The sequence below is a fragment of the Hemiscyllium ocellatum genome, chromosome 19, assembly GCF_020745735.1.
Source record: "Hemiscyllium ocellatum isolate sHemOce1 chromosome 19, sHemOce1.pat.X.cur, whole genome shotgun sequence".
Lineage (NCBI taxonomy): Eukaryota > Metazoa > Chordata > Chondrichthyes > Orectolobiformes > Hemiscylliidae > Hemiscyllium > Hemiscyllium ocellatum.
The window spans coordinates 26,288,621-26,309,828 of record NC_083419.1 but is presented as its reverse complement, the minus strand read 5'-3'; the positions used below and the strand labels follow the sequence as shown (position 1 = coordinate 26,309,828).

General features: G+C 40.8%; 2 protein-coding genes across 5 annotated transcripts in view; one reads left to right on the top strand and one right to left on the bottom strand.

Annotated features, from left to right (window-relative positions):
* rps16 (ribosomal protein S16) overlaps positions 1 to 21,208 on the top strand; it is a 435,012-nt gene that overhangs the window by 344,830 nt on the left and 68,974 nt on the right. The window lies entirely within an intron of this gene.
* Positions 1 to 21,208, bottom strand: part of LOC132824907 (TBC1 domain family member 30-like) — a 67,593-nt gene that overhangs the window by 35,263 nt on the left and 11,122 nt on the right. For all 3 annotated transcript variants that reach the window (XM_060839761.1, XM_060839760.1, XM_060839762.1), the window contains exons 3-4: positions 10,615 to 10,676; positions 4,853 to 4,918 (exon numbers count right to left, since the gene is read on the bottom strand). In XM_060839761.1, the coding sequence (XP_060695744.1) occupies positions 4,853 to 4,918; positions 10,615 to 10,676 (128 nt within the window). The remainder of the gene's footprint in view (positions 1 to 4,852; positions 4,919 to 10,614; positions 10,677 to 21,208) is intronic.

Genomic DNA, 21,208 nt, shown 5'->3' with positions numbered 1-21,208 from the left:
CTGAATATAGGATTAAAGACAGGATACTTGGCAGTGTGGAGGAACAGAGGGATCTAGGTGTGCAAGTACACAGATTCCTCAAAGTTGCCACCCAAGTGGATAGGGTTGTTAAGAAAGCATATGGTGTTTTGGCTTTCATCAACAGGGTGATAGAGTTTAAGAGCCGTGAGGTTTTGCTGCAGCTCTACAAGTCCCTAGTGAGGCCACACTTGGAATATTGTGTCCAGTTCTGGTTGCCCAACTATAGGAGAGATACAGAGGCTTTGGAGAGGTTGCAAAGAAGGTTTATCAGGATGCTGACTGGACTGGAGGGCTTGCCTTATGAAGAAAGGTTGAATTGGCTCAGACTTTTCACCCTGGAGAGGAGGAAGAGAGGAGACCTGATACAGATGTACAAAATAATGAGAGGAATAGATAAGAGTCAATAGCCAGAGACTTTTCCCCAGGGCAGGATTGACTGGTATGAGAAGTCATAGTTTGAAGATATTAGGAGGAAGGTATAAAGGAGATGTCAGACGTATGTTTTTTACACAGAGAGTTGTGAATGCATGGAATGCGTTACCAGCAGTGATGGTGGAAGCAGGGTCATTGGGGACATTTAAGTGACTTCTGGACATGCACATGGATAGCAGTGAGTTGAGGCGTGCGTAGGCTGTTACTATATTTTACATTAGGATTAAATCTCGGCACAACATTGTGGGCCAAAGGGCCTGTTCTGTGCTGTACTTTTCTATGTTCTATGTTCTATGGATGGAGTCATAGCTAGCTCAAAAGGACGATGGTTGGTGAAGGTTATCTCTGCTGGATTTCCTCATTATACTGACCTAGGCCCATCAATTTTTAGTTGCTTCATCAATGTCTTTTCCTCTATTACAAGGTCAAAAGTGAGGATATTCGTGATGACTGCACAAACTTCAGTACGATTCTCAACTTCACAGGTACGAAAGCATTCCGTGCCTGTATGCAGTAGGACCTGGGCAACATCCAGGCCAGGCTGGTAAATGAAAATTGACATCGATACCACAAGAGAGAATGTCTGCATCATCCCTTGCCATTCAAAGGCATTACCATTACGGAGTCTGCCATTATCAACTTCCTGAGGATTAACCAAGATATTGGTCAGAAACTGAATTGTAGCAGCTACATAAACACTGTGGCTACACAAGCAGTCAGAAGTTAGGAATCCTATTTTGAATAATTCACCTCTTGCCTCTCCAATGCTTGTTCACTTTCTACAAGGCACAAGTCAGGATTGTGATGGAATACTCTCCATTTGTTTTGGCACATGCAGCTTCAATGATACTCAAATGATTTGACGATGTCCAGGACAAAGATGCCGCTTGATTGGCACCCAATTCAACACCTACAACATTCACTCTCTTTACCACCAATGCACAGCAGCAGCAAGTGTCTCACCAAGTGTCTTTCAACAGCATGTTCTAAATCCACGTCCTCCACCACCTAGAACGGCAAGGCAGCAGATACATTAGAATACCACCAGCTGCAAGTTAACCTCCAACTCACACACCATCCTGATTTGGAAGTACATAACTATTCCTTCACTGTCACCAAGTCAATATCCTGGATATCCCTCCCTAATAGTATTGTGAATGCTTTTATACACCAACGAATTCAGCAGTTCAAGAAGGTATATCAGCACCACCTTCTCCCTAGAGGAATTAAGAATGGGTGATAATGTTGGCCTAGCCTGAGATGCCCAAATCACATGAATGAATAAAAATAAAGTTATGACCTCTACAAGACACATATCTTTGTGTCATCAGCAAAGTTACAGCACATTCACTCTTCTCATCTAAGTCATTGTAAATTGTAAAAAACTAAGGCCCCTGTACAGACTCCTGCAGGATGTCATACATCACATGCTGTCAATCAGGAAAAAACAGATTTATGGATACTCTTGCTTTTTGCCAGCCAGCCAACCTACTATCTATGCTAATTTATTATCCCACACACTACAGCTTTTACTTTCTGCAATAGCCTTTTCTGTGGCATCTTGTCAAAAGGCTTCTGGAAGTCTAACTGCAGTACATCTACACATTCTCCTTCACCAATAGTACACATTACTCCTTCAAGAACTCCAATAAATTGGTTGAACATGACTTTTCTTTGACAAAACAATGCTGTCTCTTCACAATCACTTTGGGTATTTTAAGTTCCCACCAAAACCCCCTTCATAATCGACTCTAACGCCTTCCTATGTAGACCTGAGCCTAACTAGCCTCTAGTTTATTGTTTTCTGCTTTCCTCTCTTCTTGGTATTTTTCCACACTAATGGAACTTTTTCCAGAATCTAACAAATAGTAACTTTCTTTAAGACCCCAGGGTGAAGTCCTTTAAGATTTCTTAGCTCACAGCTCCATCAGTTTGCTCAGTCCCACTTCTGTAGCACTATGATTTCACCAAGTGCATCTTTTCCTTTCATCTTTGATTAACAGGTATTACTGAAATGTTTTTGCATTCAGTATAGTAGGAATACAAGAAAAATATTATTAAATCAATTCACCAATTCTTATTATCTGCTATTAACTCCACATTCTTACTCTCTAGGTGGCCAATGCTCATTTTATGGAATCTTTTCCTTTTTAAATTATCTGTAGAAACTCTTGCTATCCATTTTTACATTCCTACCTTACTTCTGTCCAATCATCTGTCTTGTATTCATTTGATCTAATCATCTTTTGTGCATGAGTATATGGTATTTTTCTTAGGTGTGATGTTTTCTTTAATTCCTTTAGTTAAACATAGACGGTAGATTGTCTTTCTCACAGGAATATACCTAATCTGAGTATTCTAAAATATCCTCTTAAATGCCTGCCCACTGCCTCTATTGATATATCCACTAGTCCAGTACCTCAGTTCACTTCAGGTACCTCAGCTGTCATGACTACATGGTTGGCCTTACTTAAGTTTAACATACCAGTTTTAGAGTCACACTTGTCCCTTTCAAAATGAATGCAAGATGGAATCATATTTTGGTTAATGCTCCTTAGGGATATCTTTATTGAGGCCACTAATGTATTCTGTCATATTACACAATAACATGGACTTGAAATTCACCAAGGCAGATGGTGAATTTGAATTAATTAGCAAATCTGGAAAGAGAAAAATGTAGCCTAATGGTGACCTTGACTATTGCACTGATATGCCTATTGTAAAGCTTAATTGAGTCAGTAATGTCCCTTTGAGAAGGAGATCTGCTGTCCCACACGTGACTCTAAAGCAATGGGATTGATTCTTAACTACCTTCTAGGCATTTCGAGGTAGGCAATGAGTGCTGGCCGAGCCAGTGATGCTGACATCTCAGGAGCTCATTTTTGAAGATCACCTTATCCCTGATTAGTTCCAGAATTTGGTGATCTAAGAAACTCTGTCAAAAAATTTATGAACTCCTCATCCAGGTTTCTACTATCAATGCAATTTTTCTGTGTTTATGTAATGTTAAAATGACTCGTGATTATTCCCATTCCATTATGACAAGCACCTATTATTTATTTTTGTAACTTCTTCCTGGCATTGTAGTTACTGACAGGGAACCTGTAGACCGTCCCAATTCCTCATTTTCTCCCACACTATTTCTACTCCCCGATTTCCTGAGTCAAGGTCATCTTCAACTGTTGCACCAAAGCCATTCTTGAATAACACTGCTACCTCTCCACCTTATCCAGCTTTCTATTCTTCCTCAATGTCAAATACCCGTCAATATTCAGGACTCAATCTTTGTCATCATGCACCTATAATTCCATGATGACTATCAGAGAATATTTATTTCACAGTGCACTATCAATTCATTTACATTGTCATGTGCACAATCAATTCATTTACATTGTCATGAATGCTATGCCCATTTAGAATGCCTTTAGTTTGTTGTTTTGTTATATTCATTATATCTAGTTTTGTTGGTGTATCCTTAGATTTATTCTTTTCAACAGCACAGAAATGGCAGTTGGGAAATAGGAAATGGGTCTCATAAAGGAAGAATTTTTGAAGAAAGTATACTGGACATTATCATCATCATGACTTCAGGATAGTGCTAGGAGAAGTATCATCTGGTGTAAAACTGGTTTCCATTTTGGTGTTTGAGCTAAATTAAAACAGCATTACCTAACTCTGTTGTTCACCAATCCTTTGCTTAATGTATAAACATGTCATACTATTGCTACTCGAAGAATTTTTTAAAAAATCTATTTTCAGAACTGTAAGCCATTGCTTTGAATTGACACTTTTTTTTGTTGCTCTGTGAGTTTTTCACACTTAGTGACATGTTGTTTCTACCTTGTTGCATATTTGATGAAGTAATGTCCTTAAAGTGTAAACCACATTTGACTGTAATGATCCTGAATTTGGCAATACAAAATAAGTAAGGAATACTGAATAAAATCAAATTTTTTTAAAAATGCCAATTCTTAAATTGGTTGTCCAGTTTAATCAGCATATGGTATAAACAGAGTAAAAGAAAGGCTGTAGGTGTCTTTTATATGCTATTCAGCACTGAGAACTCATTTCTAATTATATTATTCATCATTTATAAATTCTGAAATAAATCATTGAATAGCACCTCTATAATAGTCATCTTTGCAAGTTACAAAAAAACTTTCAAATTTACGGAATATATGCAGTAGACTTACTGATCATTATAATTCTATCTAAACCCTAGATAACTGGGGGGAGGGGTAATCATTGGATTTTTAATCGTCCCAATTAGTCATTGAAGTAAATCTTTTATAATATGCAGCCTTGAGAATTAGTCTGACTGCGTACAAATAATTTGTTATTAACAAAGACAGATGAAAAAGGCACATAGACACAACCTCTAGAATCAATAAGCACTTACTCTTTTCCTCCAATCCTTTGGAATTCCCGTGGGTAACCTAGCAACTGCTTTCAGAGCATCATACCACTGAAATCAAATAATACAATTGAATTAGTTCCACAAAACAGTTTCAGGGAAATTTTACATTATAATTTATGACAGTAATATTGTACTAATTTTGTTGTGAGGCAAAACCAAATGATTTTACAAATGTTTACCTCTGTGGGTGCAAATATCCCCTCACTGGAGGTGGTGAGGGAGGCATTGAGAAGAGAAAATGATTGGTAAGTTAGTGCAGGAGAGATAGTCACTCCCCTCTAGCTGATACAGCAATTAAGTGCTGGCCGAGAAGAGCCATGGGTGAACCTCTCAACCTAGTGCAAATTAAAGACTTTAAGTGGTCAAATAATGGTCACTTAAGGGCCTTAATCTGCCACTGTCCTGATTATCTGGCTTTCCCAGCAGGTTAGACTGGGAAACATGACAAGCTGTCAATTGGGTTGGTGGCGGGGGTGGGGTGGGGGGTGGGGGAGAGGGGTTGATGGATCACTTCTACTTGCTCAATTCTGGATTCAATCGACGGTAAGGAGCAGGGGATAAAAGGTGGCTGCTAACACTCCTGTCCTTGAGCCTGATCTCCATTATAATCCTCTCCAGTGTCTCACCCCCACTCTGAGAGGGCTAAAATAAAAAGAAATTACCTGTCACTACTTAAGACCATGGCAATCCAGTGACAATCTCCCTCCGATTAGCCAGCGGCTCTGGCAGGGCAAGATGTCAGAATCAAGGCTCATCATTTGCCAAGAAATGTCCTTGTCAACTCTTATTGGCTGATTGGTACTTCATTCAGCAAACTTTCTGGCTAGTGGAGACAGGGTATCAGTCACCCTGAAAATACCCTCTCCCATACAGTATGAGGTGCACCAAGTTTCAGCCTGTGGTTTTGGTATTCTTCACTAGCATAAATGTTTACTATCATGCCACCCTACAGTATTTGTTGAAGTTGTGATTTGTCAGATATAAGTCTTGCCGGGGTACTTACAAACAACATAGCTATGCTAGATATAATCTGGTCTACTGGATACTTCCCCGTGCACTTTTCCATTTGGAGATAACTTGGCAGTCCATTGACTTTAGCTAATTTTCACCTTCCTAGTCGATGGTAACTGTAGCAATTCCACAGCTCTCCTGGGAGTAGAACAGCTAACTCAAAATATACTATTCCACGTTTCTGGTTTCTTGCTCAGTGGCTCATGGGTGGCACTTAAACATAATAAGGATTGGGCAATATTTTATTGAAGAACAGCAAAACTCAAGTAATGTTAAAAGACAGCAGTATTTCCATTTAATTCAGATTTATTTTGATTGTCTCAGAACAGGTGGCGAGCAGAAGCTCTTTCAATAACCATTTGGAATTTAAAACTTGTGAAACATAAAATGCTCTGTTGGATGGTTGGGCTGCACTTTATGAGGTGCTGAAGTCTCTGACTACTTCCCCATCACCAGCTGCAGTTGTTTGTCAAGCTGAAGAAAGGTTGTTAATTGACTGGCCACAGGAATTCTGACCTTCAGGGAAAGAAAAGCCAACCTTAGCGAACTGCCAAGTGCTACTGGGTCAGTGGACATTGCTTGTTGTGCACTAATGATCGAACTGCCACATTGCTTAAGGGGGAGGTTGGTTCCCAGGTATCTGCTGTCCTTGCATCAGTAGGTGGGGAAGATCAGAGGTTTGGAATGTGCTGCCAAAAGAAGACACAGTTAGTTGCTGCAGCACATCCATTAGGGAGTCAGCTAGTGGATAACCTGCTACTGCAATACAATGAACGTGAGGAGCCAAACCGTTTGTATAACTGCCCCAGTTTGAGCTTCTAGTGAATGCAATTGAACATAAGGGAAGTCACCTGATTGGGCATAGTGTATAATCCCTCATGAAACAACCAAATTTGTGTTGTGTTTGAGCAGAGAACCAGTTTTTTTTTAAGTAGCCAAAGTTTGAGATATAAGGTACTAAGATAATAAAGACAAAAGATTCCATGGTTTTTGAATGAAGGAAGTAAACATTACTAAATGCCATTAAAATAACTAACAAACTACAAAATATGTACCTTAATTCATACCTCAACATCCAGAATGAACATAAGGTAGGTACTGGTCATGGACAAATTGTAGTCAAACACCCCAAAGAGCGTGTCTAGTAGCAAGTGGGGTGAAGACAGTGCCCACAGCTTTCTCCGCAACCCATAGTCAGCCACACTACTCCCAGGTGCTGCCAGATCTGCTAAGTTTCTCCAGCAATTTTAGTTTGTTTCAAATCTCCAGTGTCTCAGCTCTTGTATTGTTTTGTTTTACTCTGGCTGCTCTTAAAAACTGACTGCACTGTGACCCTTGACTGTTTTGGATGATGTGTGGAAATGCTTGAAACAAGCTGCACTCCCCTTCCTATGCATGATCAGATAGAGCAACTATTGTGTAGTTCAATATTTGTTCCGTATGTGTTGTTTTCCTGTAGACGCTGGTTTGAAGTTCCCCATTGGCTGTTCGCTCTACTGTGACATCTAGGAATGACAGTTTATTGTTGTTTTCCTCCCCGTTAGTGAGTTTTATGCCAGTAAGGGTATCATTGATGGTCTTGAATGTTTCCTCTAATTTGTTTCGTTTAGTGATGATAAAAGTGTCATCCACATAGCGGAACCAAAGTTTCGGTTGGATGGTTGGCAGAGCTGTTTTTTTTGAGTCTCTGCATTACTGCCTCTGCTAAGAACCCTGATATTGGAGATCCATGGGTGTTTTGTTGGTTTGTCTGTTGGTTTTGTTGTTGAAGGTAAAGTGGGTGGTAATGTATAGATCCATTAGCTTGATGATACTGTCCTTGCCGGTGACGTTTGTGGTGTTTGGTGTATGTATCTTTGGTTCTTCTAATAGTGTAGTCAATGTTTCCATGGTCAGGTGGATATTGATGGATGTGAACAGTGCTGTTAAATCAAAGGAGACCATAATTTCATCCTCTTCTATCTTGGTGTGTTTGATGGTCTTTAGGAATTCTGGGTTCAGTGGATGGAGTGGTGTGAGATTTCTACTAAATGTTTTAGTCTTTGATGTAGCTCCTTGGCCAATCTGTAAGTTGGTATTCCAGGTAGCGAGACTATGAGTCTGAGGGGGGCTCCTATTTTGTGAATTTTGGGTAATCTGTAGAAGCGTGGCGTTTGGAATCCATTGGATTTCGTTTTTTGGAAGTCAGTCTTACTTAATTCTCCAGTTTTCTGATGTTTTTTGAGTGGGGCTGGAACACCTTCAACAATAAAACTGACAGACAAACCAACAGAACACCCATGGGATCTCTGATATCAGGGTTCTTAGCAGAGGCAGTAATGTAGAGACTCAAAAAAACAGCTCTGCCAACCATCCAACCCATCATCTGCTACATGGATGATACCTTTGTCATCACCAAACGAATCAAATTAGAGGAAACATTCAAGACCATCAATAATACCCTTACTGGCATAAAATTCACAAAAGGAGGAAAATGACAACAACCTGCCATTCCTAGATGTTGCAGTAGAGCGAACAGCCAATGGGGAACTTCAAACCAGTAACTACAGGAAAACAACACATATGGACCAAATATCGAACTACACAAGATATTATCCCAACATCCACAAATGAAGCTGCATTAGAACATTATTTCAGTGAGCCACCACACACTGCAGCACTGAGGAACTAATGCAGAGCAGAGGAAAATCACCTAGACAATGTTTTCAAAAAGAACACATACCCAATGAACACAATTCACTGATTTCTCAGCAACAAACCCAAACAAGCAGACAAAACACATTCAGAAATCCCAGCCACTCTCCCCTACATCAAAGACATCTCAGAAATGACTGCCAGACTACTCAGACCCCTTGGCATCATGGTAGCCCACAAATGCACCAACACTCGAAAACAGCAGCTAATGAACTTGAAAGACCCTACACAGACAGCAAGAAAAACTAATGTCATTTACAAAATACCTTGCAAGAATGTAACAAACACTACATCGGACTAACAGGCAGAAAAACTAGCCACCAGGCTATATGAACATCAACTAGCTACAAAACGACATGACCCTCTCTCACTAGTATCCTTACATACAGAGGAGAAAGGACACTACTTCAGCTGGGACAACACATCCATCTTAGGACAAGCCAAACAGAGACACGCACGAGAATTCCTAGAAGCATGGCATTCCAACCGGAACTCAATCAACAAATGCATTGTCTTGGATCCCATTTACCACCCCCTGAGGAAAAGAACAGGGAATGGCATCACCACAGGAAATGACATCACCAACCCAAGGAAACCCAAACATATAAATAGAAAGTGGGCTACACCACCGATGCTTCATCTGGAGGCTCACTGAAGATATTACCTAGTATGGTGACAAAACATCTGAAAATGAACTTTCCAGCTCAGTGAACAAATCTACACCCAGAACCTTAACCTGAGCTACAAATCTTCTCAAAACTCGTTATAACCTATAGACATCCTGAGACCATGGCCCCTTGTTCTGGCCAGGGGAAACATATTCCTGCATCTAGTCTCTCTAGCTCTGTCAGACTTTTATACTTTTCATTTTATTTCCCTCTCATTTGTCTAAACGGCAGTAATATAGGTAACAATACTCAGGAGTCAGATTGGTGAATGTTCACTGCAATCCCTTTTCGTAGATAAGGAAACCAAAACTGCACATAAATGTCCAAGGTCCCGCACAGCCGCTTTAAGACCTTCTTGCTCCTGTACACAAATTCCCTTATAATAAAGTCCAACATACCACTTGTCTTCCTAATCACTTGGCGTACATGTTTTTTTTTCAGTGACCAGTATACAAGAACATCCAGGTTTATCAATCTATCACCATTTAAATAATACTGTACTATTCTGCTTCACCTAGCAAAATGGACAACATTATATTATACATTGTACTACGTTTGCCAAATATTTCCCCACTCAACGTGTTTAAATTGTCCTAACGCCTCTTTACACCCTCTTCATCACTTCCACTTCCACCTAACTTTGCATCATCAGCAAACTTGGAAATATTACACACAATGCCTTCATCTGAATCTTTGCTATATATTGTAGTTGATGGGGCCCAAGCACTGATACCTATGGAACCTCGCTTGACACCACTTTCAACTCCAACAATGATCCACTTACTCCTACTTTTGCTTTTCTGTCAGCTAACTAATTCTCAATCTATACCAATATACTATCACAGCTTTGATTTTGCACAATAACCTCTCACATGGGACTTTATCAAAAGTTTCCTAAAAATCCAAGTAATCATATCCTCTGATTCCCCCTCATCTATTCTAAAAGTTAAGGCCTTAAAACTCTCTGGCAGGTTTGTCAAACACAATTCAAAACTGTTCTGCTTTAGCTTCCTCTGATCAAATTTTAAAACTGACTATCCACTGACCTTTGAGTTCTAAGTTACCATTGGAAAACCTTACAACAGATACCATCACTCCTCAACACACACACAACTTGTCTATCCAACCATATGGTTCTGCAGCTTTGAGTGCATGAACTGTTTCACAACCTGAGAAACTAGTCAATGGAGCTGAATACCTCTAATATTTTGACAGTGGAGCTGAAGATTACCTGAGGCTCTACTGCAATGAATTATGGAACTTAGCTGATTGTCACCCTCTCACAACCATAACCATGTTCCTTTGTACCAGGTAGCACAATCACTGCCTCCACAAAAGTGCCAGAAATTTGAAAGTTGCCCAATGACTTACCTGCTGGAAGCCATGCTTGCTCAAGGATGGTTGGATCGTAAATTTCAGCTTTGTGTCAACTCCTAATTGGGGACAAAGGACAATATTAATGTAATTTACACAGGAGATTGGATTTGCAAACACCCAAAGCTTGGGCAGTTCTTGTATAAGGATAAACGAGTTACATTTGTTTCAGAGAAACTTGTTAGTTGAATTATGGGACTGTTTACCATACAGCCATGATGCATTTAAGAGATACCAACATCTGCATGTTTCACCAGAGAATGTCAAATGATAGTATTTCTTCGGGATTCTCGCAATGCAGCCCACCAGCTGATGAGTGACAAAAGATAAGGAGCAATCTTGAGGCAGGGGAGATTTTCTTCAGCTCATCTGTGCCTTTAGATTGAGAGCTCAGGATCCGGGAGGTAGCATTACTCAAAGTTTAGATCAGAGTGGTGCTGGAAAAGCACAGCAGGTCAGGCAGCATCCGAGGAGCAGGAAAATCGACGATTCGTGCAAAAGCCCTTCATCAGGAATAGAGGCAGGAAGCCTCCAGATCTCTCCACCCTTGAGGCGCCCTGCCTCTATCCCTGATGAAGGGCTTTTGCCCGAAACGTCGATTTTCCTGCTCCTCGGATTACCTCCTGACCTGCTGTGCTTTTCTAGCACCACTCTGATCTAAACTCTGGTTTCCAGCATCTGCAGTCCTCACTTTTGCCTATAATTACTCAAACCCCATTATGCGCTGTTCACAAACCACCGGTGCTGAAGTGGAGCGGCGTTGTTTCAGCAAGACTGTGCAATATAGGGAGCTCCTCGCCATGACGGCAGGCCAGAGGAGGTCGAGTTGTGTGTACAGAGTTCCTCGGTCCCTGGCTGTTATTGGGAGCCGGGGAGTTCATGCTGCTTTTGCTTGTATTTTAATCCAGGCGTCGCTGATGTGTGTGTATGTGTATCTGACGCCAGCACCCTCGCCCATCTCACTGACAATTCCAGACCCAGGGACTCCTACATCATCCTCTACCCCAAAATCCCTGCTTCCATCACACCTTTACTCCTCCTGTACCATTCCCCCAACATCGGCTGCCGCTAATCGATTAAAACATACACACATAGTCCCAGCCTATATATTGTTAAGACACAAATATCTCGCTAGTCCGATCCTGCCAATTTGGCGTGTGCATATACAAGCCAGCTACATCCATTATGCACCAATTCTCGCTGGCAAATTGAAGTCCACATTTTAAATAAAAACAGACGCTTGCAGGCACAGTTTCGACATGGCACACCTAGCCCGTGCTTGTTCGACTGCACCGCATATTGTACAATAGGATACACACACACACACACAGAGTAAGGCGATTCGTGGAAGTCACGTATTTGGATTTTTTTTGTTCAAAATTGAAAACAGGCTTCACCTGGTTCGAGTGTGCACAGCAGCCGCGGTGCAGTCCTAGAAATGCAGTTCCTCTTTTTCAGGACATTGCTGATGATATTGGTCATCCCCACCGCCGTGTTCTGCTTTTTCACACACTTGCCAACGCGTTTGCCTGAAGACAGGGAGTGTTTACCCTTTTTCATTCCGGCTCCACAATCTCGAAACCTTATTCCCTTAGAAACGGCTCTTGGATTTGTGCAGTGTGCTCAGGTAGAATCCCGCATCCCAATCTGCGGTCATACCGAGGGTTTTTGTTGTTGTTGTTGTTGTGGTTTCAAATGGCGCTAGCATCGACGCGGGAATCAGCCGCACGATAGCGTGGGTGTGCGCTGACCTGGACAAAGATTGTTCTGCCTTGGCCCCCGGAAGGTGCGCCCTTGCCCGGAGACAGCTGCAGTGCTGCAGCACCAACGGGATTCTCTGACTGCAGTCAGTGTGACCGCCCACCTTCACACAGCATTGGCGACAGAAAGCCAAGCCTGCAACTTCCTGACTGCTGGCGGCCCTCTGAACACAATAAACCAGCGGAAAGCAAAACCGACTCCTCTTCAGTCACAGATTGTCTCTACAAGGGGCAATCCGACAGTGGTCCGAAAGCTGCTTTCTGGCGTCAGCATCATCACGATCTGATCAGCATTACAAAACTGCACTGGGCAATATACCTTACAAATTCAGATGGAAGGCAACAGGTCACTTTTCAGAAAAAGACAACCCATTTCTTCCCCGGTATAAACCCACCCTGTCTTTCAATACCACAAACAGAAGGTGCTGGAGAAACCCAGCAGAGAGGGAGAAAAAAGTTAACATTTGTAAGGGTCCCTGGACTCGAAATGCTAACTCCGTTTCTCCCTCCACGAATGTTGCCTGGCCTTTTGGGTTTCTCCAGACACTTTGTTTTTTGTTTCAGATGACCAGCATCCACAAATGTTTGTTTTATTTGAAAGTTCTTCAATGATTCTGGGGAAATCTGTCAGGATTTGCACAAACCCCTAATGATGGTGGTTCTGGTGTTAATTTAAAAAGAGGTGTTCCTTCAAAAACATTTCATGCCCAATGAGGCCACTTCTGCTCCCTCCCTTATCCATTTTTACATGGATGGCAGTAGCTAGGACACACAGCAGGATATGATCCAGTCTACTTAACTTTGGGCTTTAGGCCCAGAGATGGAGTGGGTTGTGGTGCCAAGTTCTCTGGGACAGGTGGGACATGGTACATAATGTCCTACTTCACAGCTCACAAGCCTGCAGCACAAAAATTCTCCAACCGCCCATGGCTACTTGGCAGGAAGGAAAGCTGCACATAAGAGAGCCTTTTAAAAACATGCATTTCACAGTCAATGGTTTTGTGCTTTTTAGCTTGTTTTTAGATTTTTCAGCTGTGGTTTGATACCTTTGAGTCCTCATGAATGTTTCTGTTAATTGTTTTAGTTTTAATATCTGCTTTGAGCGGACCAAATCAATTGGCTCCGAAGATCCCTATTTTCTAATCTGTTAAATATAATAGTTGGGCTGCATAGAGTTTGCAAACAAATCAGGCAGCCTGAGAGATATTTTAATTTCCTGCTGGCAAACACATTGCCACATCTGTATGGAAACCATCCTTTGATAAATTTTGTGCTAGTGGAAAAGACGGTTCTGGCACTGTCAATGTATGTTGCTGCAAGGGGGAATTGGAGGGCAGTCCCTGAGCAATGACAGAGATAAGTTGAAGGATGAAGTACAAAATGGTGGCATATGACAGAGCTGTTAGCACAAGTGAGTGACAGACTGAACAAGAAAGTTCAGAGAAGGATTATGGAAACTGGTGGAGTAAATACAAAGTCTGACCTAATAATAGAAAGTAGCATAAGAAAACTTGTGAAAACTATGTTCCAGAACACAAATAACAGTCACTTGGAAAGCATGATTAGTGAGGGAATTTCAGTGTGGGATTTCTGATTGAGGCTTCCGATGAAGCAATATAGAGGGTTGATGATGGTAATGCAGTTGATGTGATGTGTATCAATTTCCAAAAGGCACTTGATAAAGTGCAACATGACATGGGCTTCAGTTCTGCTGAAAAACCTAAGGTAAAAGTGGCAGTGGTGCCATGAATACAAAGTTGACTCATCGAGAGGAAACAGAGTGAATATTTTTCAGACTGGAGGGAGGTAGATAGTGGAGTTCTTCAGGAACAGTATTAAGATCTCTGGTTTTCTTGATGCAAATTAATAACTTAGGATGGGATCTTCTCTGCCCCTGAAAGAGATGGGCAATAATGAATCAGTTGGAAAAATATGGTGGGACTGGAAAAAATAACATACTGAACATCAAGAAAAAATGTCATTTTCCACTCAAGGTTTTAACAATGAAATGAAAATTGTGCTTGTGAGCAACAATAGGTTTATTTGCATTCATTTACATCTTGCTTTTACCTCACTGACATTCAACTTGTTCATTCCTCTAGGCCTCCATCTTGGCCAGTGGTCCAAGGGTGCTCTCCATGGATAATTAGTCCCGGCATCCTTCATCCACAGAGACTGGTATTGTGAATACTCCAGCCTTGCCATATCATCATCCAAATCTATGTCACACGTAGAGTACAATTCTCCACTTTAATGCTATTCACTGCACACCAACACTTTTCATTGCAATGCTGCTGTCAGGCACCCAACACAGTGAAACAGGGTGCACCTCAGGGCTCTGAGCTTGTCTTCTTAGAACTCACTGACTTTGTGCCTACTTGGATACACACAGCATTTCTACCTTGCCTTGTTTTTTGGCACTTTTCCATGTCATTCAGAACTTGCAAGCTTACAGTATTTCTGTCCTGACATACTCCCTTGCAGAGACAGAAAGCCATACAGCTTCTCATGGCTGACAGCAGTGATCCATCAAAGGGGGTGAATGTGTTGCTGCTCAGTGGCACCATGCTACATCGAAGTCACACCTACACCACGTATAATAACTTATACAGCAAACACACAGCATGTATTTCAGCCAAATGGCCATTTCTCAAACTGTTACCACAAATTGAGGATGTTCCTGGTCACTGGCAAAGAACCTTGTCACCTGGCTGCAGTGCATAATATGACCTGAAGGGGTGGGTAGCCATTCTAACTTAGTGCCAGCTGTGCTAGATTTTTATGGAACCATCCCCTTCCAAGGATGTACAGGAGAACTGGGTGGTCAATTCTCAACCCACAAATGTATCAAGGTTCTTACCGTTGCAATTTAGAACAATATACTTTGCCAGCATAGCTGGCTCCCCCCCAGGCTGGACACTGTAGACTGTAAACACATCACGTTGTGAGTATCAAATCATTACATGACTTTTTTTCATTCTCTTGTTGGACATGGGTGTCTGTGGCAGGCCAGAATGTACTGTCTATTCCTAGTTGCCCTTAAGAAGGTGGTGGTGAGCTGCTTTCTTGAATTGCAGCAGACCATGTCCTGCAGGTTAACCCACAATGTCATCAGGGAGGAAATTCTGTGATTTCAACCCAGCGACAGTGAAGGATTGGTGACATATTTCTAAGACAGGATAATGAGTGGCTTTGAGGGGAATCTGCAGATGATGGTGTTCCCATGTATCTGCTACTCCAGTCCTTCTAGATGGAAGTGTTCATGGGCTTGGATGGTGTTCTCTAAGGATCTTTGGCAAATATCTGCAGTGGATCTTGTAGATAATATACAATGCAGCTGAGCATCAGTGGCGGAGGGAGTGGATACTGTGGCTGGCTTCATTAGTAGGCTAGGGCTCCATTCCAATGTATAAGCTATTTGTGAACATTGGTACCGTATCTCTGAAATATGTACAAAATACTCTGGAAGCTGCCATCATGCCTATTTCTTTAAGAATTCTTATGATCCTACTTTGCTTCAAGGGCCAGATATCTTGCAAAAATAGTTACTGGGAGACAAGATCTAACTTATGCAGCCATGATATTATGTTATGTTTTATGCTATGATTCGATGAATAATTCAATATGTATTTTTCTAGAAGATTCTATGAAAGCATATCACAATATGCTGTACACAGTACTATATGAAAGTGGACATGCTATTGTATTCTATAGTAGTATTTAATTACTTTTTCTATCTGCCAAATTGACATCAAATACTTCTAAAAGACCTGGTTAACCAACATTGGTCTGAATGTGGGAATATCTCTTAGTGTCCCAAAGGACAACACAGACAATACCTTTGAGAAGATATGTTGCAGCATGAGCTTATGGAATGGTGCTGTGAAATGACACAGGGAACAATTTGCCTATTAAGCACTGCTAATTGAAGTTCTGATGAAAAGTCATATACCAGAAGCATGCGGCATAATTTCCTGCTCACTTGAGTGGTGTGCAAAATGGCAAGAAAGTTGGGAAAAATTGAAAAAAAATCAGATCCTTATTCTTGGGAAAAGAAGCTTGCTTTTCAGCTTAGGGTTTAGACAGAGAATTCTGAATTTTACTTATGGTCAAAGGCAACTTAATTTCTTTGCATTTGCATTTCATTGTTGGCTGAACTCATCTAAACCATATTTAAGGTCTCAATTTTCCTCTACTTTCCAGTGAGAAAGTCCAGCATGCCTGCCTCTCAACATTGACATAGAAACATTGAAACTAGGAGCAGAAGAATGCCATTCAGCCCCTCTAACCTTCTCCATCATTCACTAGGATCATGACTGAACCTCTATCTCAATGCTTTGTTTCTGCTTTCTCCCAAAACTCCTTGATGCCTTTAAAATCTTAAAAATTATTTATCTTCATCCTGAATATATTCAGCGACTCAGCCTCCATAGCCTTCCTGGGTAGAGAATTCCACAGCCTCATTATGAGTGAAGAAATATTTTCTCATCTCAGTCCTGAATAGTCTACTGTGTATCCTGAGACTTTCTCCCCTGGCTTTAGACTCCTCAATCAGGGAAAACATCCTTCTTGCATCTTGTCTGTTCAGCACTGTTAGAATTTTGTATATTTCAATCAGATTCCTCTCATCCTTCTAAACTCTACTGAATAGGCCCAGTTAAACCACTCTCCACTTATAGGACACTCCTGCCACTTTGAATATCAGCCTAACAAACTGCTGCTCAGTCTGTCCATGGCAGCTACATCTTTCCTTCGTCATAGAGACAAAAACTGTTGCATTTTCCAGATGTGGTCTCACCAATGTCCTGTATAGATATTGTAGGGCATTCCTACGTTGAACTCAAATCCTTTTGCAGTGAAAGCCAATATACCATTTGCCTACCCAATTGCTTACTATACTCACCTGTCTGCTTTCATTGAATGACAAACAAGGATACCCACATCCCTCTGCACATCCACATTTCTCCATATATCGCCATTTAAGTAATACACAACCTTTCTGTTTTTCACACTGAAGTCTACAACTTCACATTTAGTTATGTTGTACTGAATCTGCCATATGTTTGCTCACTTAAGTTTTCTAAATCACCTTGAAGCCTCCTTGTATCATATTCACAGCTCACAATTCTGGCCATTTGGTGTTATAAACAAACTTGTTTCCCTTATCTACATCATTTATATGCAGTATATCATGAATATTTGCGGCCCAAATATCGATTCTTGCAGTACCCCATCAGTCACTGCTTGCTACTTGGAAAAACATCCAATTATTCCCACTCTTTGTTGCCTGTCTATCAACCAGTTCTCAATCCATGCCAGCATATTACCCCTATCCCATGTGCTTTAATATTCTACACTAAGCTTATGAGGAATCTTATCAAAGAACTGTTTGAAAATTCAAATATGCCACAATTATTGGTTCCCCTTTATCTACACTACTAATTACTTTCTCAAAAAAAAACTACAGTTGATTTATTAAGCACTGCTTGCCTTTCATAAACCCACAGTGGCTTTGTCCAATTCTGATCATGCTTTCCAAATATTCTGTTGCCTTATCTTCCATAATAGACCAGTATTTTCCCCACTACTGATGATAGACAAACCAGTCTCTAATTCTTTGTTTACTTTTCTCTCCCTCTGTTTTTACATAATGGGGTTACATTTTTTACCATCTAATCTGCTCTTGAGCCTTTAGAATTTTGTGTGGAGTTTGCACATTCTCCCCGTGTCTGCATGGGTTTCCTCCGGGTACTCTGGTTTTCTCCCACAGTCCAAAGATGTGCGGGTCAGGTGAATTGGCCATGCTAAATTGCTTATAGTGTTAGGTGCATTAGTCAGAGGGAAATGGGTCTGGATGGGTTACTCTTCAGAAGGTCAGTGTGGACCGGTTGGGCCGAAGGGCCTGTTTCCACACTGTAGGGAATCTAATCTAAAGATAAGCACTAATATATCTGCAGCTGCAGTACTCAATGAGATGGCATTAGAGAGATAAGTTGCATGACTAATGAGCTGAAGAGTGGAATTTTGCTTGACAAAGTTGATTTAGGCAATGGCAAACTGTTTATGATGAACTTCACCCAAAAAAATATTTTGCCATAGAATAGGAAAATATAACTTATTTATCTAAGGAAGGATAAATTGGCATTGGAGGCAGTCCAGATCAGTTTAGGATATATGGTCGACGTGGCTGAGTTGGATCAAAGGTGTTTCCATGCTCTATGGCTTTATGTCTAGACTGATACGAAGTATGGAGGGACTTTCTTATGAGAAGTTGAGTACATTAGGCTTGTTGGAATATAGAAAAATGAGAAGCAGCATTATTGAAACGTACAAGATTCTTAGGGGACTTGATTATGTAGGTGCAGAAAAGCTGTTTCTGCTTCTAGGAAAGTCTAGGAACAGAGGACATAATCTCAGAATAGGGGGTCATACATTTAAGACAGAGATAAGGATGAATGTCTTCTTTTAGAGGATAGTGATTCCGTGGAATTTTTTAACACAGAACGCTATTGAGACTGCGTCATTAAGTATAGTCAAGATTGAGACAAATAGATTTGCAATCAGTAAGAGAATCAAGGATTATGGGGAAAAGACAGGAAAGTGGAGTTGAGGATTATCAGATCAGCCATGATCTCATTGAATGGCAGAACCTGATTCAATGAGCTGAATGGCCTACTTCTGCACCTATGTCTTCTGGTCTTAGAACTCCTTGTTTCTCTTTTCACAAGCATTGTGGACTTGCCATGTATTTGGTGCTTTTGTTTCTTTCAAAATTTTGTTCCCCCTTTATTCCCCAAATTACGAGTCCTTTTAAACATTTTCAGCCTTTTAAATTTGGCTTACTTTCGATTTGACTTTTACCTACAGTCTATCATTCCTTCCAATGTTACCTCAGTTTGAGAACTGCTATTTGCCTATGAGATTTGAATCTCAGTCTTTTGATTTACATCTCAAGATGACAATACAATATGGGATCACAGTAATTATGTTACTGGACTGAAAGCCTGAACTAATGAACAGGAAGCAAGAATTCAATTCTGTCACAGCAGGGGATTTTAATTTCAATAAACTGATTTTTTTTAAAGCTTATAGTAGTAATGGAGGCCATGAAACTATTGGATTTTTGCAAGAAGAAAACTAGTCTTTACCTGGTTTGGTCTATTTACAACTCCAGACCCTCTGCAAAGTGGTTTGCTTGTAACTGTTCGAGCAAGTCACTTAGTCGTGTTCAATCAGGCAACTCCGAGATTCCATGAATGATTAATAACATGAAAATGAGCTCTAGTGCACTTATGATTGGGAATTGCAATCAATATATATTTATGTCTCGTCCATGATTTTTCTTTCTCCAAAGCAGAAGCTAGTTTATTTATATTTTAATTCTCCATTAGAACTTCTTTCTCTCTCTTTCAAGAACAAGAAAATAGCAGCAGAGTCAGATAAATATTTTGCATCATTTCTTACATTGGAAGATATTTCCAACATCTCATTAATACTGAAGAAAATGGAGGAGAAATTAAGTACCGTCACCATCATTAGAGACAAACTAATGGGCTGAAGTCAAATAGGTCCCGACCCTCTGACGGCTTGCATCCTCAGATCCTAAAAGAGGTAACTACAGAAATAGTAGATCCATTGATTTTAATTTTCTAAAAACCCTCGGATTCTGGAGAAGTATCGGAGGATCGATCAACACCAATGTGACACTCCTGTTCAAAAAGGGAGGGATTCAAAAGGCAGGTGATTGATTAGCTAACAATCAATTATTGTTAGAAAAGTATTGGAATCAATTATTTAAAAAGTAATAGCAGGACATTTGGAAAACCATAATCTAAGCAGAATCAGCATGGCTTCAAGAAACGGAGATAGTGTCTAACTAATTTATTAGAGTTTTGCGAGGAAGTCTCAGCCAGAATGAATAGAGGGGGACCAGTAGATGTGTTGTACTTGGACTTGCAGAAGACTGTCAACAAGGGTACCACACAAAAGATGGAGTCATAAGTTAACTGTCCATAAGACCATAAGACATTGGAGTGGAAGTAAGGCCATTTGGGCCATCGAGTGCATTCTGCCATTCAATCATGGCTGATGGGCATTTCAACTCCATTTACCCGCATTCTCCCTGTCGCCCTTAATTCCTTGTGACATCAAGAATTTATCAATCTCTGCCTTGAAGATGTTTAGCGTCCCGGCCTCCACTGCACTCTGTGGCAATGAATTCCACAGGCCCGCCACTCTCTGGCTGAAGAAATGTCTCTGCATTTCTGTTCTGAATTTACCCCCTGTAATTCTAAGGCTGTGTCCACAGGTCCTAGTCTCCTCGTCTAATGGAAACAATTTCCTAGTGACCACCCTTTCCAAGCCATGTATTATCTTGTAACTGTGTTGGAGGTAGCATATTGGTATACATAGAGTATTGGCTATTGGGCAGGAAACCATGAGTTTCGGGATAGGTGAGCTCTTTTTCAGATTGATGACCCAAGACCAGTGGTGTTCCTCACATTGTTGGGGTAACATATCACCATGGATAGAAGTTTGGCTTAGAAACAGAAAACAGAGAATAGGACTAAATGGGTCTTGTTCAAACTGGCAAGATATCATGAGTAATGTGCTGCAAGGGTCAGTGCTAGGGTCTCAACTCTTCACAATTTATATAAATGATTGGATTCAGGAATTGAAGCTTTAGAAGCTAAGTTTGCTGATAACACAAAGTTGATAAGAAAGTGAATGGTGAAGAGGACATAAGAATGCTACCATGGGACATAGACAGGTTGAATGGGTGAATAAAGATCTTGCAAATGGGGTACAATGTAGGAAATGAGAAATTATCC